Source organism: Marmota monax, unplaced genomic scaffold (assembly GCF_021218885.2).
Source record: "Marmota monax isolate L192 unplaced genomic scaffold, Marmota_monax_Labrador192_F-V1.1 WCK01_AAM20220418_F8-fsc00012, whole genome shotgun sequence".
NCBI classification, from domain to species: domain Eukaryota; kingdom Metazoa; phylum Chordata; class Mammalia; order Rodentia; family Sciuridae; genus Marmota; species Marmota monax.
The window spans coordinates 30,804,947-30,824,054 of record NW_026695227.1 but is presented as its reverse complement, the minus strand read 5'-3'; the positions used below and the strand labels follow the sequence as shown (position 1 = coordinate 30,824,054).

The 19,108-nt window shown below is 42.0% G+C and overlaps 2 protein-coding genes and 1 long non-coding RNA gene across 6 annotated transcripts in view; 2 read left to right on the top strand and 1 right to left on the bottom strand.

The window, feature by feature from the left end:
* Nucleotides 1-525: 525 nt before the first annotated feature.
* On the top strand, nucleotides 526-8,227 carry Bcdin3d (BCDIN3 domain containing RNA methyltransferase). The gene is made up of 2 exons (XM_046435619.2): nucleotides 526-783; nucleotides 4,040-8,227. Exons 1-2 carry the CDS (start codon nucleotides 547-549, stop codon nucleotides 4,607-4,609), a joined length of 807 nt encoding a protein of 268 aa, XP_046291575.1. The 5' UTR covers nucleotides 526-546; the 3' UTR covers nucleotides 4,610-8,227.
* Nucleotides 3,730-17,625, bottom strand: LOC124087029 (uncharacterized). The gene is made up of 3 exons (XR_009225946.1): nucleotides 17,320-17,625; nucleotides 11,748-12,005; nucleotides 3,730-4,613 (listed from the first exon to the last, which is right to left on the bottom strand). It is a non-coding gene; the product is annotated as an uncharacterized LOC124087029 (long non-coding RNA).
* The window catches only part of Nckap5l (NCK associated protein 5 like), a 35,946-nt gene continuing 34,451 nt past the window's right edge, over nucleotides 17,614-19,108 (top strand). For 2 of the 4 annotated variants that reach the window (XM_046435612.2, XM_046435618.2), the window contains exon 1: nucleotides 17,614-17,743. The gene's annotated coding sequence lies outside the window, so the exon portion shown is untranslated. The remainder of the gene's footprint in view (nucleotides 17,744-19,108) is intronic. The other 2 variants (XM_046435614.2, XM_046435613.2) reach the window with 1 other exon arrangement.

Below are 19,108 nucleotides of genomic sequence, written 5' to 3'. Positions count from 1 at the left end.
TTTATGGTGCTGAGAATCGAACCCAGTTGCCTCACGCATGCTAGGCGAGCGCACTACCACTTGAGCCACATCCCCAGCCCTCCCAGCTACCCTTTCCCTAACCGTGTGTGTCATGTGCGAACCCAAATAATTACTTTTCTCTGGGTCTCACTTTATGCATTCGTAAAGAAAAGGAATTAGGCCACGACTGAGTTCCAAAACCCTAACAACGACCTTGCTCTGGTCAAGTCGCCCATTTCAAACTGGTCTTGGGCAAACTACTTAACAGTTCTGCACTGTTTCCTCCCTGTAAACCGTGGATGACATTACTAAACCCCTCCTAGGGCTGTGGCCAGGGTTTAATAAAACAATACAAGTCCCAGGAGTCAGCACATCGCCAAGCACACTGAGAGTACTCCGAAGAAAACGCAGCCTCTTCACCAGCCAAAAGATTGCCTCCGGTCTTTTTACGTCATTTTGCGCACGAACGCCAGCGCCGCTACCGTCCTCTGTGGCTGTAGGATACCGATTTCCGGTTCCGCCGGATCCGAGGCGGGGCTTAGTATAATGGCGGCGCCCGCGAAACTGATGGGAGAGGGTATTGGGGAGAATGCAGCAGAAGAGGAGCCACGGGTTCTGGAACCCGGGGCCGCTCCGTTCGGAAATTTCCCTCATTATTCCCGCTTTCACCCTCCAGAGCAACGGCTTCGCCTCCTGCCCCCGGAGCTGCTTCGAAGGCTCTTCCCTCCCGAGCGTTCCGAGGCAAGGCCGATCCTGGGGCTCGACGTGGGGTGTAACTCCGGGGTGAGTGACGGGCAAGGGATCTGAGCTCCGGGATTCTAGTGGTTGGCTGTCTGCTTGTCCAGTGTGGTTCTGGATAGGGCGTGGCATCACACCACCAAAACAGGCTTTAAACGTAATGTTGACCGACCTCCTGCAGTTCTTACCTCCCATTACCATCTCTCAAGAAGCTTAAGGAATCCTTCCCAACTCCATGCCAAGTTCCCGCTCTCTTTCCCAGACCCCGGTGGGGAGGGCCACCGTTCTGAACTCACTGCATTTGCCTCCTCTCTGCTTGGCTGGCGACCTGACTGGGGAGAGGCGGCTTCCGGGGATTTGTGTTTGAGTGTGTGCAGTTGGATTGGGCAACTGGGAGAGATGGGCCAGTAGTGACAGAATCGTGCCTGAAACTAAGACTTGTAGGGTGTTACGCATGCACAGTGCAGGACAGACCCTGGAGCCAGATGGAGGTCTTGCCACTCTTCTTACTACAGAGTATTCTTAGACATAAAATAATTATAGTCCAACCACATGCAAAATAAGGAAATGCCTCTCACCTATTTGTAGCCAATAGGATAGCCTAGAGGAGCAGGCTATCTCACCCCATGATTGCAAATGCTTCAAAAGTTGGTTCCCCTACTCATCACACCAGAATAGGGGCTGGAAGTGGTGCAGACAATTTTATTGTCTGAGACCTTTGGAAGAAGACTTTAGAAGATGATTTAAGACCATGAGGTACACAAGAGGGGGAGAACATTTGGATACAGTCCCAAAGACTGGAATGAGCAGATGTGTGGGTGTCCCTGCAAACATTTCTCTACCGTGATGATATAGGAAATCTGGGAAAAGCAATGGAAAAGAGACATTGGGCTATGGCTTGGAATTTCATATAAGGAATTAAGAAAACACCAGAGATTTTAAAGTTGAGTAGTATATCTTACACACATCAGAAGCAAGGACATAGTTGAAATTAACTAAAGGAATGGATGGTCCTAAATGTGACCACGCATTTTCTTTTTCTTTTTTTTTTTTTTAGTGTTGATGTACCTTTATTTTATTCATTTATTTATATGTGATGCTAAGAATCGAACCCAGTGCCTCACAGATATGAGGCAAGCACTCTATCACTGAGCCATGATCCCAGCCCATGACTGTGCATTTTAAAGAGCTTTCTATTTTGCACTTTTAAAAATATATTTGGGGCTGGGGTTGTGCTCAGCGGTAGAGCACTCGCCTAGCATGTGCGAGGCCCTGGGTTCGATCCTCAATACCACATAAAAATAAATAAAATAAAGATGTTGTGTCCTACTGCAACTAAAAAATAAAATATTTTAAAAAAATGTTTATATTTGATTTTTAAAAAATCAAAATACAAAGGCTACAGATGGCTTTTCTATGGGTTCTGCATCTGTGGATACAATCAACCATGGATTGAAAATACATTTTTTTAAAAAAAATTTTGTCTGTACTGAACATGAACAGATCTTTTTTTTTTTTATTCTTATTATTTCCTAAACAATACAGTCACAAATATTTAATATAATAACGTGAGCATCCTTGGATTTCAGTATCCTCTGGGGTCCTCAAACCAGTTCACTATGGATAACAAGGGATGACTTCATAGTAAAAAGTAAGTCTTTACTGTCAACCCTAAATCCTCCTTTCCCCCCACACAGTGGCACCAATGAGTGTAACTGCTTGGGTATCGATCGTGTGTATACCCAAACATTTACAAATGTATAAATAAGTATATAAATATCCCCCATCATTTAATTTTAATAATAGAAGCACACTATTTTATACCTTGCTTTTCATTTAATAACCTGGAAACATTCAGTCTTTTTTTTGCCTGGTACTGGGGATCCAGCCCGTCACTGATGTGATTAAGTGACTAGTTAAATGGGACCACACCCAATATCAGACAAGATGAGAAAGTATGGAAGAAGTAAACAGAGAATGGGGAGAAAATAAGCACTGTGGTTTGGGGCCTTGATACTAATTTTTGAACACTGGCATGATTTGACAGCTTATTAAAAATATATAATCTCAGGGCTGGGAATGTGGCTCAGTGGTAGAGCAACTTACCTGGCATGTGTGAAGCCCTGGGTTCGATTCCCAGCATCGCAAAAAATAAATATATACAAACAAATCTCAGCCCTCACCCCAGATCTACTAAGTCAGCATGTATATTTTATATATTAGTGATTTATATGTCCATTAAAGTTTGAGAGGACAAGTCAGGCAGGGTAGCACACACCTGTAATCCCAGCTATTCAGGAGGCTGAGGCAGGATAATAGCAAGTTGGAGGCCAGCCATCTCAAAATGAAAAATAAATGGGGCAGGGAATTTACCTCGTGGTAGAACGCCCCTTGTTCAATTCCCAGTATTGGGAAGAAAAAGAAGCTTTAAGAATCGTGATACATTAGGAAGGAACCAAATGTAAAAAATTATATAGAAAAACACAAATTAGAGTTGATTATAATGATTATAGAAATCAAAGTTAGCAAAAGGAGAGAGTGACTTTAAGAGTCAAAAAGTTCCTAAGGTAGTGAAAATCATAAATAGTTGGATTTGGCTAGAAGTAGATCATTAGTGTATTTTGGGAATGATGGCTGCAGAAGCAGAATAAGTCTCAGAAGGAGTTGATGAAGTATAAAACAGTATGTAAACTAAAAGATGTAGAATGAAGGCTAAATGAGGATTTTTGGAATCCAGACCTTTTCCAACCACAGGTTTCTATTCTGAGAAACAGGTTTTAATAAGATGGTGCTTGCTCTAGGTAAGGAACACTGGTTACGCTCCTGGACCCCTTTCCTTTTCACTTGGGTCTGAGATACCCAAAAAAAGATGAGTTTAGGGCTGGGGTTCTGGCTCAGTGGTAGAGCCCTTGCCTAGCATGTGTGAAGCACTGGGTTCAATTCTCAGCACCACATATAAAATAAAAAATAAAGGACCATAAACAATATATATATATTTAAAGATGTGTTTACCAGCATATTATTTATTGCTCTAGGCTCCTTTGCAGTATCATTGAACTATCACTTTGAACCATACAACCCAACCAGCAGTTATCAAGAAAATATAGGGATAGTGCATTTACAGTCTATGACCCCTGGAGGGTGCTGAGAGTCTGCTCAAGAAAAACTACAACCTCTGTAGGTTATAATTAGGAGGCTCACATCCTATAAAGCCAGAAGTAAGTATGGCAGTCTTAGAGGATGAGAGATTTGTCTTCCATTCAATGTTGAATACTGCAATGACTCTTTTGGATTCCTCTAGGATCTGAGTGTGGCTCTATACAAACACTTCCTTTCCTTACATGATGGGGAGAACTGCTCAGATGCCCCCAGAGAACTCCGTCTCCTATGCTGTGACATAGATCCAGTCCTGGTGGAGCGAGCTAAAAAAGAATGTCCTTTTCCTGATGGCTTGAATTTTATCACCCTGGACTTCATGAATCAAAGGACCCGGAAGGTTCTCTTGAGCTCCTTCTTAAGTCAATTTGGACGTTCAGTTTTTGACATTGGCTTCTGTATGTCAATAACCATGTGGATTCATCTTAACCATGGGGACCATGGCCTGTGGGAGTTCCTGGCCCATCTTTCCTCCCTCTGCCGCTACCTCCTTGTGGAGCCACAGCCTTGGAAGTGTTACCGAGCAGCTGCAAGGCGTCTCCGAAAGCTGGGACTCCATGATTTTGATCACTTCCATTCCCTTGCCATCCGAGGTGATATGGCCAATCAGATTGTGCAGATCTTGACCCAGGACCATGGCATGGAATTAGTATGCTGCTTTGGCAACACTAGTTGGGACCGAAGCCTTCTACTCTTCAGGGCATCTGATCCCTGAATCACTGATAGAAGAAAAAGAAAGGAACAGATTAAGATTCTGGAGGCAGTAAGATGGGAAGGCAGTAAAAGATACCGAAAAGGCTTTTAACTGAGAATTATGCTCACTGTCCTGGAACAGTGAGGCAGCCTGAAAACCTAGCAGAAGCTTTTGGCAAAATGTCCAAAGCATGCAACTGAAAGAATGTCTGTTCCCCATTATTTGGGATAATCCCTGAGGAGAATGAATCCAAAGATCAGTGAGCAAGGGTATCTAAATGAAGAATATGATCCTTAGTTGTAGGATGTGGAATAGACTATTCCTAGGTTTCTGTTTGTGGTACTGGTGATCAAAACCAGGGCCTGTGCATGGTAGACAAATGCTCTAGCACTGATCCATATCCCCAACTCTTAAAGGTCATTAAAAATTAGACCAGGCTTAGCCGGGTGCGGTGGCACATGCCTGTAATCCCAGTGGCTCAGGAGTCTGAGGCAGGAGGATCACGAGTTCAAAGCCAGCCTCAGCAAAAAGCCAGGAGCTAAACAACTCAATGAGACCCTGTCTCTAAATAAAATACAAAATAGGGATGGGGATGTGGCTCAGTGGTTGAATGCCCCTGAGTTCAATCCCCGGTACCCCATCAAAAAAAAAAAAAAGCCTATCATGATTGCTGGAATAAGCCTGCAATCTCAATGACACAGGAAACAGAGGAGGATTGTCTCAAAAAAATAATAAGGACTGGGAATGTCTCTCAGTAGTAAAGCAGTCCTGATTTCAATCCCAGGTACCAAAAAAAAAAAAATTTTTTTTAGGTGTTTTTAATTAGGCCTTCCTTTGGGCAAAACCTCACAATGCAATCTGTAATGAAGAGCCACTGACCGGACTAAAGGAAGTGGTCAGTAGGGAATGTATTTTATCTTTCTTTGGCAGTTCAAGTCTCTAACATGCCCAGGCTTGGCACAGCAATTATAGATACTAGGAAAGATACATTAACTAGAATTTCAAGATGCTTAACAGGTTTAAATTATGAACCCAGAGATACTGGTTCAGGTCTGGAATAGGACTTAGATGTTCTATTTTGTTGTATTCTTTTATTGTGGTAAACTACATATACATATAACAAAATTTACCGTGCTGACCAATTTTTAAGTGTATAATTAATGTGACATTCAGCATATTCACAGTGTAGATTCTAGTTGTTTTTGTTTTTGTTTTGTTTTGCTATTTGGAGTACTGGGGATTGAACTTGGATATGCTCTACAACTGAGCAACATTCCCAGTCTTTATTTTTATTTTGAGACATGGTCTCTAAGTTGCTGAGGCTGGTGTTGAACTTACAATCATCCTGCCTAGCCCAAGTTACTAAGATTACAGGTATATGCCACTGCACCCTGAAGGATTCTGTTTTTAACAGGCTCCTTGGGTGATTTTTTTTTTTATTTTTATTTATTTATTTTTATGTGGTGCTGAGGATCAAACCCAGTGCCTCACACATGATAGCAAGTGCTCTGCAACTGAGCTACAGCCCCAGCCCCCTCAGATGATTATGATACAAGCAGTGGACAACACTGAATATAGGGTTTTTTAGTGTTCCATCCAGCCTTCTACATATTTTTCCATAGGTGATTTCTTCTACTCTCATGCTTTTAACAACTACCAACATTAACAATCCCTGAATATACTGGTAGTCCTACCCCACAGTTTCAGACTAATATTTTTCCTGTCTTAAAATCATGATCCCCCTAAATAAATCCTTAAGACATCTTAAAATTCAACATATCCCAAAAGCAAACTCATTATCTACCCTCTCTCCAAACCTAATCCTATCACAATTTGTGGCATCCACTGCTCAAATCAGAAACCTCAGTTGACTCTTGGCTCATTTATATCCCCATGCTGAAATAATCATGATGTCCATCCTATTCTTTTTTGTTTTGGTACTGATGATTGAAACTCGGGCACTCTACCACTGAACTACATCCACAGTCCTTTTTATTTTTTATTTTGAGATAGGGCTGGCTGAGGCTGTCATCAAACTTTCAATCCTCCTGCCTCAGCCTGGGAAGCAGCTGGGAAATCCAGTCAATTCTACAAATAACAAGTAAATTTCATTCATTCCATCCATGTGGATGATGCCTACCAGGGGTTTCTATGTTAAGTCACCTACCTTCTAGTCCATTCTCTGCTTTGCAGCCATAGTTTACTCATCTGTACAACTGAAATAACACCTAGCCAGCACAGTGGTACATGCCTGTAATCCAGCAGCTTGGGAGGCTGAGGCAGAAAATTACAGATTCAAAGCCAGTCTTGGCAACTTCGTGAGACCCTGTCTCAAAATATAAAAAAGGTCTGGGACTCAGTGGTTAGGCACACCTGGGTTCAATCCCTGATACCAAAACAACAATAAAAAAATAAAATAAATAAACAACCCTTTTCCTGTGCCTAAGTAAGCTAAACAATGTGAAGGTATTTTGTAGGATACAGCATTAAGCAAAAAAATATAGTGCTATTGCCTTCTCATGACACTGTAAGCATGGTGCAGACTACAATTATACCTGGTGGATCAAAGGCTTATGTGAAAAAATCATCATAGAAAACTCACATCTTACTATGTCTAATAATTAGTTTTTCAGGATGCAGTAATAAGGAGTTCAGCTTTAGCACTACAGAGCTGCTTTTTTTCTTCCTTTTTTTGGGGGTGGGGGGCAGACGAAAGATTGAACCCAGGGTCACTTAACCCTTGAGCCACATACCAGGCCTTTGTTTTTATTTTTTAATTTTATTTTGATACAGGGTCTTGCTAAGTTGCTTTGGGCCTAAATTGCTGAGGGTATTGAACTTGGGATCATCCTGCCTCTTCAGCCTCCCAACTCACTGGGATTACAGGTGTGCATCGCCTCACCCAGCACTACTATAGAGCATTTCAAATGAAGCAGTGTTGGGAGGAAGGGATATGGAGCTAATATCCCATATATATATATATATGAAATAATAAGACCAGTTTTTATAGGGCTGAGTTTACCTATTCTTTATAGATCTTAATTTAAGAATACTTGGAAACCTTGCATTTCTGCAAGGTGGCTCTCTCCTATCACCCTTCACCAAGGCAGTGCAAAGAAATGTATATGGGGCAGAGATAGGCTAAATAACAGACCCCTAAGATATCCAATACCATTTCTTGGAAACTACAAATGTTATCCACGCTGTGTGCAGTGTAGTCATAGTGACTCAGGAAGCTGATATAGGAGGATTTAAGTTCCAGGCCAGCCTCAGCAACTTTAACATGTCTCAAACATAAATAAAAAGGATTGGGGATGTGGCTCAGTGGTAAAGTGCCCCTGGTTTTGATTCCCGGTACCAATAAAAACAAACCAAAAAGTTGAGGTTAACTGAGATAGCAAAAGGGACTTTGCAGATGTGATTAGACCACAGTAGAAGATGTGATGACAGAAACAAGAGGTTAGAGTGATGAAAGGAAGGCCTGCCTGTAAACCAAAGAATGAAGGCAGTTTCCAGAAGTTAGACAAAGCAAAGAAATAAATTCTTCCCTGGAGCCTCCAAAAGGAATGCGAAAATTTTGATTTTTAGATTTTTGGCTTTCCAGACTATAAGAATAAATTCGTTGTTTTAAACCACTAAGTTTGTGATGATCTGTTGTAGCAGTAAAAAGTAACACAGGGGTTCCAACTAAATGAGATTAGCTTACAAGGCCAAGTGGCAACTGTTCCAAACAGCTTGATAGCCCCAGTGACTAAATGGATATGCAAAGAATATGTCTACATTGTTAACAGAACATTTCAGACCACAGAAAGCTTTGAGAAATGTTTCAGTATCTGAACCTGACTTGTTTCCTAGTAACATTTTTTTAAAAAATATTTATGGACACAATACAATGCCTTTATTTTTATGTGGTGCTGAGAATGGAACCCGGGTCCCGCCTGTGCTAGGGGAGCACTCTACCGCTGAGCCACAATCCCAGCCCCTCCTAGTAACATTTTATTGGCCAAGCGGTTACCTGACCTATTGAGAGGGACCATTGTATTTCAAGTCTGTGGCAGTTAGTGTAAAATAAAATATGTAATTAGCACTCATAAAGATGAGGCCCTGGTACCAAGAAGATAATGATTGCATAATGGTCTGACAGACCTTGAGGTCAGAATATCTTTGGCCCCAGAAAAGATCATCTTATCTTCAAATCACCTTAATTTAGGAGTCAGCACCAAGAATAATGAGCCACTGTAATCCCAGCGGCTTGAGAGGCTGAGGCAGGAGGATCATGAATTCAAAGCCAGCCTCAGCAAAAGCAAGGCACTAAGCAACTCAGTGAGACCCCTCTAAATAAAATACAAAATAGGGCTGGGGATGAGGCTCAGTGATCTAGTGCCCCTGAGTTCAATCCCTGGGACCAAAAAAAAAAGAAGAAGAATGAGCTGTGTGTGTGTTAATGTTACTGGGGATTAAACCCAGTGATGTTGTACCACCAAGCTACATCCATAGTCCTTTATATCTTTATTAGAGACAGAGTCTCACTAAATTACCCAGGCTAGCCTCAAATTTCTGATCCTCCTGCCTTAGCCTCCTGAGTTGCTGGGATTAAAGGCGCGTACCACCTCTCTGGACCATACTGAAATAGAGAATATACTTTAACCTTTTATTTACACTAAATAGAGATATACTTTAACCTTTTACCACAGGCTACATCCCCAGTCCATTTTATTTTGAGACAGGTTCTCGCTAAGTTGTTGAGGCTGGCCTTAGCTGGCCTTGCCTGCCTCCCAAGTTGCTGGGATTACAGGCATGTACCACCACATCTAGCTCATACTTTTAACATTTAAAAAAATATATTTTATAGAATCTGATCATCTCCAAAATGTTATAATTTTGCCATACAGTCTCTATAAAAATGAGATACTTTTACATACTAAGTCTTCAAAGCCTGGTATGCATTTTATACTTCCATTTCATCTCAACTTGGACCAACTCCATCTTCAGTTTTACATACACTGTCATGGCAAATCAAGAAGTACTGTTTAGGGCTGGGGCTGTAGCTCACCGGTAGAGTGCTTGCCTAGCACGCATGAGGCACTGAGTTCAATCCTCAGCCCCACATAAAAATGAATAAATAAAATAAAGGTAGGTGCTGGGGCTGGGGCTCAGCGGTAGAGTGCTTGCCTAGCACGTGCAAGGCCCTGGGTTTGATCTTCAGCACCACATAAAAATAAGTAAAGGTATTGTGTCCAACTACAACTAAAAAAAACCAGATATTAAAAATAAATAAATAAAGGTATTGTGTCCATCTACAACTTAAAAAAAAAAAGAAGTACTATTTAATTCTTTCCATATATTCAGCATGTTTTTAGCTGCTCTAAGGGTAAGGAGGGAATTAGATAAAACAACCCTAAATATCTGAAGGTTAGATTCCATTCACTCAGAAAGTAGGTGTAAAATTGAGAAAAGGAGGGCCAGGGTTGTGGTTCAGTGGTGGAGCGCTTGCCTAGCATGCATTAGCACTGGGTTCAATCCCTGGCACCACACAAAAATAAACAAAATGAAGGTGTTGTGTTCATCTACAACTAAAAAAAAAAAAAACTAAAAATTGAATAAAGGAGAGGCTCATAGAAGGTAATATTTGATCATATGAGCTTTAGAAATGGAAAAGTCTGTGGGCATGGAAAACTTTCTAGCAGATGTGGAACTTGAGCTGTCTCTAAAAGGAATATAGCTTCTAGAATGATGGACAAGAGGGGAAAAAAAGCATTTCCTGTGAGCCTGGAGAAAAAGATCTTTTGGAAAGAGCACATAGGCATGGGTATTTGCACATTCAGAATAGAAAGGATTGGCTGGTGCAGAAAGGATGTAATTCTTTTATCCAGTAAGAGTGATCTTTGCTGCTTAACTAGGTTCTAGATGGAATATTTATTTATACATAAAGAAAAAACCATAAACATACCAGGAAATAAAATCAGTTTTAAAAATTGGAGTACTTAAAAAAAAAGCTGTAAAGGAAAATATCAATAAATTTGATTAAGTCAAAAAAGAAAATACAATAAAGTTGCATAACAAACTACCAATAGGAAAACTATCTGCAATGTATGTGAAAAAGGGCTAATTTCATTATAATACAAGTAATTCATAAATTTATCAGAAAAAAGATTCACAGAAAACAATGGCAGATAAGTACCTGAAAACTTGTTTAATCATGTCAGTTTATATTCAAATGAAAACAAAAGAATGTTTCATGGGCTGGGGATGAGGCTCAAGTGGTAACACGCTCGCCTGGCATGTGCAGGGTGCTGGGTTCGATCCTCAGCACTACATAAAATAAAATAAAGATGTTGTGTCCACCAAAAACTGAAAAATAAATATTAAAAAAAAATTCTCTCTCTCTCTCTCTTAAAAAAAAGAATGTTTCATTACTTAAGATTAATATAATATCACAAACTTAAACCAGTAATGGTGAGTTTGTGATATTATATTTTACACTGTTTGTGGAAATGTAAATTAGCAAGACCATTTCGGAAGGCAATTTGTCAGTATTTACCAAAACGTACAGGGCTGGGGTTGTAGCTTAGTGGTAGAGCGCTTGCCTAATGTCTGAGGCACTGGGTTTGATTCTCAGCACCACATAAAAATACATGAAGGTATTGTGTCCATCTACAACTAAAAAAAAAAAAAAATTGTTTTTTAAAAGTACGTATACTCCATACACCCAGGAATTCCACTGTTAGGAATTTATCCTGCCAATATGTTCATATATATAATTATGCAAGAATATGTATGCAATGTTAATTCATTACATTTAGTTGATAAACATAAACAGCTGAGGGGCTGAGGTTGTGGCTCAAAGGTACAGTGCTTGTCTAGTGTGTGTGAGGCCCTGGGTTCGATCCTCAGCACCACATAAAAATAAAAAAGTAAAGATATTGTGTCCAGCTACATCTAAAAAATAAGTATTAAAAAAAAAAAAAAAGCAAACAGCTGAAAACAAAGTAAATGCCCATAAGCAGGAAACAAACAATGTGGGACAGCTGTAAATGGATTATTATGTAATTGTTTAAAAGAAGAAAATAGAATTATATATGCTAATATAGAAAGGTCTCCAAGATAATTTAAGTGTAAGGATGCAAACTAATGTGAATGATAAGATCTTGCTTCGTACCTTTTGAAAAGAATTCACACATAGAAGATAATTATATGACAAAAAGAAAATAGTATAAGTGGCAGCTTGATCAGACACCTGTCTTGCTGTCTCCTTTCGTGTCTCTTGTCCCTTCATTCCTCCCCATCTAGGTTCGCTGCCCACGTTGATGTGTCCTGCCGGACGGGACACACTTCCATGGATTCCACTTCTTGGGTCCCCTTCTTCCTCCAGGAGAAGTCTTTTCTGCTGTCCTTTAATAAACTTCTATTTTCCACTCTAAAAAAAAAAAAAAAAAAAAAAGAAAATAGTATAAGTATCTTTGGTCATATAGAAGAATCAACCAACATGGCTCATAGCTGGCGCTGGGAAATGCAGCAAATAATTGCTCCTATGTTGATTTTTTTAATCCATATGCACTTATTACTTATTAAAAAAAAACTAATTTCACAACAGACTGGGGTTGTGGCTTTAGTGGTAGAACACTCGCCTAGCACATATGAGGCCCTGGGTTCAATCCTTAGCATCACAAAAAAATAAATAAAGTATTGTGTCCAACTACAGCTAAAAAAAATTTTTTTTTTAAAACTAATTTCACATATTTTTCAAAATTTAATTAAGCATGTCTTTCATTAAAAATATCTTTCTAAAATAATTGTGTTGGGCTGGGGATGTGGCTCAAGCGGTAGCGCGCTCGCCTGGCATGCGTGCGGCCCGGGTTCGATCCTCAGCACCACATACAAAACAAAGATGTTGTGTCTGCCGAGAACTAAAAAATAAATATTAAAAATTCTCTCTCTCCCTCTCACTATCTCTTTAAAAAAAATAATAATAATTGTGTGTATATGTGCATATGTTAGTGGACATTAAATCTAAGAGCAATATTATCCCCAGCACTTTTATTTTTTTATTTTCAGACAACAGTCACACTAAATTGCCCAGGCTGTACCCAAACTTACAGTCCTCTTGTCTCAGCCTCCCAAATCACTGAAGTTACAGGCATGTGCCTCCAAGCATGGCCTAAAACACTTCTCCCCTACTGCCCCACCTGTATCTCTGCCTAATTTTCCCTTCATAGCATAGCCAAAATTTTTGGAAGAGTTTTCAGCACTTCCTGTCTGTGTTCCTTACATGTTTCTTGTCACTTCAAAATCTGTTTTTGCCACTCTCTAATGATGTGCAAAAGTCTATAGGAACATTCTCTGTCCTGATCAAACTGTCCTTGACCTCAACAACCCTGGAAACTATATTTGGTCTTTTTTTGGAAACTTCTTTCTTAGGCTCCAGTGACAGTATTCATCCATTTTTCTTTCTTCTCTGGAGATCCCTCTCTAATGGTGTTCTCTTTTCTTTTTTTTTAAGATATTTTTTAGTAGTAGAGGGACACAATACCTTTATTTATTTGTTTTTATTTTTATGTGGTGCCAGGGATGGAACCCAGTGCCTCACACATGCTAGGTAAGTGTTCTACCACTGAGCCACAACCCCAGCCCCTCTAATGGTGTTCTTTGGGGTTCTGTTCCAGCCCCTCTTCCTGCATGATCTCTTCCACTCCATGGCTTCAGTTACTTCCAATGTTTTGATGACTCACAAATACCTTTGGTCTAGATCCCTCTCTTGAGCTTCAAAATTATTTATCAAGCTGCTTACATCATTGTTTTCCAACCTTTTCCACATCATGGCACACATAGAAAATGATGGCATTTTCTATGCTGGATGATGCAGTCCAACACAATTAAGATTGCTTTGTCTCAGGGAGCTTGCACTGCCCTAAGAAGTGAGAGCAAAATGCAGCACATCTGTAAACTCTTTTTGAGGCATAATAGTTGGGAAGTTGATCTCTTGGATAGACATTTCTACTTGGATGTCCTCTAGGCATTTCAAAGTCAACATGTTTGGAAATAAGCATACCATTTCCAAAACCACCTCTTTCTCCAGCACTTTTGATTTCAGTGAGTAGCCCTACCATCTACAAATTATCCAAAGGTCTTAGCCTAGCTCTCCGCTTCCTTCCACTTCCAATCCCAAGGTCTGATGATTCTGCTATTATTTCTTTCTTCATCTTTAACCTCTGGTATTAGGAGTTGAACCCAGGTGCTTTGCCCCAGTCCTTATTTTATTTTGGGATAGGGTCTTGCTAAATTGCTGAGGTTAGCCTTGAGCTTGTGATCTTCCTGCCTCAGCCTTCACTCAGCCTATTTATTTCTTGAAGTCATCTATCCATCACCTCTATCACTTTCCTAGTCCAGACCACATCATTTCTCACATTTCTCCTCAGTTTCTATAAAACCTTTCTCTCTGGTATCCCTGGCTTCAATTTTGCTCCCTGTTCTCTACACTGTAACCACAGTGATCTCTCCAAAATGCAAATCTGATTATGCCATCCCACTGTTTAAGTCACTCTAAAGGTTCTGCATTGCCCTTAGGATGATTCATATTGCTTACCTTTCCAATCTCGCTGCATATCCTATCCACATTACTTACCTAATACAATATGCACAGTGGCTGGCATAAAGGCTTAATTGTTTGGGGGAGGTTTTTTCTTGGGGGGTACCGGGGATTGAACGCAGCGACACCCAAACACTGAGCCACATCCCCAGCCCTATTTTGTACTTTATTTAGAGACAGGTTCTCACTGAGTTGCTTAGCACCTTGCCATTGCTGAGGCTGGCTTTGAACTTGTGATACTCCTGTTTCAGCCTCTCAAGTCACTGGGAACACAGGTGTGCACCACTGTGCTTGGCTCAGTTGTTTTTTGAAGGATAAAAAATGAAAAGCATTCAAGGATCGAGGCAGATCCATCATATCTATACCAGGTAAGAGGTTTTAAAGCACATATTGACAATACTTTCAGAATCCAAGGAACATGACTGTTCCATGTAGAATTAAGAAGTGCTAGCAACAATCTATTCCTTTGGCAAAAGAACCAAACATTAACTAGCTCCTTCCTTCCTCTTACTGAGCAAGAAATCCATCAAAATTGTGCCCATAAGTCAATCCAACTTGGTGAATAGCCAGTTTAAAATGTTTTGAGAAACAGTTACTAACTTGACTGTCTTTTGATGCCATGATTTCTAAACTTGGGTCAGCTTATCAACCCGTGCAACCACTGTTACATTGCTATAATGTCATTTCTACTGAGGAGTAGAAATGCCCCAACACTAAAGGAATGACCATATAATACTGAAGTAGGAAATCCTATTCAAAGTACTGTCATGAGCAGTGAGGGGGTCATTTTAATAAGGAAGGGACAATATATGATTAGTGATATATAACATGGGTGGAGAACCAAATTTGGGACTCCTAATTTTTTAATAATTTAAGTGAATAACAACACTAAGAATGAAAGTGTCTTAAGCCTCATCAAAAACAGAAAAGGAACACCACAGAGCAATGGTAGCTACATTTCTTTCTCCTGAAACTGAAGATGAAGGTTGTGAAGCATAGAAAATCTGCCAAAATCTAAATGCCTAATCTATCAAGTGTTAGTGTCTTTAAGGAGGGCAGATACTTGCTCTGACAATACAGATTTTATCTGTTTACTCAACAAGGGCAAACATCTGAATGAAAAATAGGAAATCATCTAGATGTTCTACTTGCTTCCAAATATTCCGTTATTTGCAAACATTCAATGATAATTAGAAACGTGTGGCAGACTTTCATGGTTTTCCATCCCAAGGCTTAACATGCAAATAGAGTTAGATGGAGATTTTAGGCCTTTTGAGGAAAGGGCCATGTCTAATTTTTCTTATAATCCCAGGACTAGCCAACTGATCCCTATTCAATAAGTTGGATGACTGAATAGGAATTGATCAATGTTGTAGTGTTCCAAAGATACCATTATCTATAAACAGCACTTTTGATTTCAGTGAGTAGCCCTACCATCTACAAATTATCCAAAAGTCTTAGCCTAGCTCTCCGCTTCCTTCCACTTCCAATCCCAAGGTCTGATGAAATAAGGTGAAAAATAAATGAAAACATGTTCATAGAAAGATGTGTACTAGAATTTCTACAGCAGTCTTATTCATAATAGTCTGGAAGCACCCAAATATCCATCAACCAGAGAATGGAAAATATGAGTTGTGATATATTCATACAATGGAATATTAGTAACTAAAAAGAATAGACTATGGGTACGTGCAGATGTTTTTCAAAAACATTACTAAGCTAAATAACTTACTACTCTAAGTTTCCACTTATGTGAAAGAGAACAGACAAACTATGGTAATGAAATTCAAAGTTGTCACGGAGGATGGTGGTAGGCACAGGGTGATCAACTGTAAACACAAGAGAACTTTCTGAGATGGTTCAGTATCTTGTTTTGGGTGTTGATTACATAGGTTATATTATTGTTGAAATTCACTAAACAACATCTAAGATCTCTGCATTTTATTGCATGTTAAGATAAATCAATACAAAAAAAATGTTAAGAAGCTGAGAGAATTTGTGAGGATAATCACCATGACCTCCATCCGTAACTGTCCTCAGATACTCTCTTCATCAAGTTAGTCCTATGCTCCAGAATCCAAAAATGACTTCTTTATCAACTTCATTCTTAATCTCCATGGAAAATCTGGGGAATTAACTTCTCCCTTTTCCCACCAAGGTAATCTGCTCACGGTCTCATCCAGATAATATGCTCTTTCCTATCAGAGTCTCCTCCTGTCATTACCCTGCCTAGATCCCACTCAAGTTCCCTCTGTCCTTCAAATTCCATTTTAAATAAGAAGTCTCTTTCAGAAAGGAGCTCTTAATTAATCCTAGCCAACTTGGGAACTCTATGTTCCCTCAGTTATTATGTTCCTTTATTGGACTAATATGATACTTTAAAGTCACATATATTTGCAACAAAAGCAATAAGCAAACAATGTCTAGTAATACCTTTCTATTTCCCTGCAGAACGCAATTTAGAATCTGAATATCCTGGCTAGTGCCCAGATGTGGGCTTGTGAGGATTATAAACTATCCAGACAATTATGTTTAATCAAGGACCTATAAGAACAGCAATGAAGGGAGCTCTAAGCCTCTATATTGGCCTGGTGTACTGTTTGACCTATTTCCTCTTTAAGCAGGTGGTTCAAACTGGTGCCCCTGCCCCTCCCCAATAGAGTAAGTGACCCCAAACAAGGATGTATTCTTTTTGTGCACTTTGCCTGCTCTTAAGCTAGTAAGGAAACGGACAAGGCTGGGGATGTGGCTCAAGCGGTAGCACGCTCGCCTGGCATGCGTGCGGCCCGGGTTCGATCCTCAGCACCACATACAAACAAAGATGTTGTGTCCGCCGAAAACTAAAATAAATAAATAAATATTTTTTAAAAAAAGGAAACGGACAGCGCTGTTCACCCACAAGCAGAGCCATTTCCTAAGTGCCCAGTTTTCCAGACCACTGGGAAGATCCGATCCTCGAGGACGAAGAGAGAGGCACTTCGCACTTAAGGCCAAGGAAGAACTCAAGACTCTTCCCCTGAATTTACACCCAACACGTATGTAGGAAGGCAAAATTGCAAACACCAACGTTCACAACCACATACACACGTGCACGCCCAGCCCCACGAAAACCGACGCGCAAGCCCGTGGGCTCGCGCGTACCTACTTAAGTTTTCTCTCTGCAGACGGCCCCATTCTACCCTGCTCGGCACAGCCCGGGGTTCACGATGGCGACGCTGGGAAGGTGTGTAACAGGCCAAGGAAGGCCTGACGAGAGTGTTTCTCCATAGGGGGAGGGGAGGCCCTCCCCACCCGAGCGGAAGCGGCGCGCGCCGGCCGGGCAGACTTAGCTCTTGTCCTGGGAACATCTGGAGGAGGTGGGAGGGGTGCACATCCATGATGAACGCGGATTGGCTGCGCAGGACGAGGGAGGCGGAGTCTAGGCAAGGGGCGGGGTTCGCTGGCCCCTTTAAAGCCTTGACATCAGGAGGCGGCTCCGGCACCCCCCTTTCTCTGCCCCCCGCCCCCGAGCTGCGGCCATGGACCCAGCGGGTCCGGCCTGCCCTGGTCCAGCCCAACACCTGATTTCGGTGAGTTCCGGGCCTACTTGGGATTCAAAGGGCGGCAAGGTGGGAGAGTCTGTAAGCACTGGGCAGGGGGCTGGGGAGTGTGGAGGGTAAAGCTCTCGTGGCAGTTATGGGTCGGAGAGGGCGTCACGGCTTCCTGCGCGTACCTTGCAGTGTGCCCCTCCCTCGCGCTGCACTCTCCCCAGGGGGTCTGGCTGCGACTCTGTCCACCCCCACCCCACCCCCTCCTGCCCCCTGCGCCATCCTCGCGCACACTCCGTGGCCCCGGAAGGGAAACTTTCGGGAGTGGGGGATGTTCCGGTGGCCTGCCTCCCTCCCGCTTCGAAAGCACTGACCTTGCCCCAGCTGCGTACTCTAACCAACCCGGGTCCCAAGGTCCGGGTGCTGCTTAGCGGTGCCAGGTTGTTTGGGGGGGGGGGGTCTCCCCAAAGCGCAGGCGCGGAGACGAGCCTGGGGCTCCTCTTCGCACTTCTTCCAGTCCCCACAGCCTGGGGCGGTAGGGCGTGGGGGAGGCGGGGAAAGACGGAGAGACCTGGTGTCCCGGAACAGCCCTTCCGAAGCTTAAGGGGCTGCGGGAAGGAGGAGGGATCCTGGCGGGCAGCAAACAGAAGAAAAGCTGAGGGAGGGTGAAGGGTTGGGCCAGGATAGGGACCGGGCAGTCCCCGCAGAAAAGGCTCTCAGGGTCCTGGTTGCGGTGTCAAAAGAATGCAGAGAATCTGTGTCTCCCGTTCCCCTGGTCTAGTTAGCATAGAGCCCAAGAAAGTGGCTGGCCATCACCCTGTCTACCTTCTTCTTATCCTGGGCTGAACCCCCTACGTTTCTCCAGCCTTGGCATTGCCCCAAGGGCATAGAGGGCCCTCACCTCTCATAGGCCTGGTTTTCCAGGCTGCTCAGACCTGTATCAGCCAAGCCCACCCAATCTGCCCAGCTGCTACTGGTGTCTTAGATTGAGGGGTTCCCTGGCTTTAGGGGCAATCCCTCTATTCCCTCCCTACCACTTCTCTGCCTCCCCCCTAAGGTCCTCCTGCCTAAGCACAATTGTCAGCCAGAGGAAATAGTTGTAGCCAGAGGCCTGGGGCAGGAGAGGTCTGGCAACAGATAGAGAGGGGATCATTACTTTGGGGGAAAATGAATGTAGCCCAGTTGCCTTATTGCAGACCCTCTCTTAGAGACATTATGTCAGCTGGCTCTCTTGAGACCCCTTGTCTAGCCAGAAGGAAGACACAAAATTTACCTCTCAAATTCTTTCCCCCACCCTTTCCTAAAACCAACCTGGGTTTGGTGAGTTTTTCACCCCAGAGAAACCATATATATTCCTGTCTAAGGGGTAATCCCAAGTAGTTCAATTTTGTTTTTAAGATCTGTGGT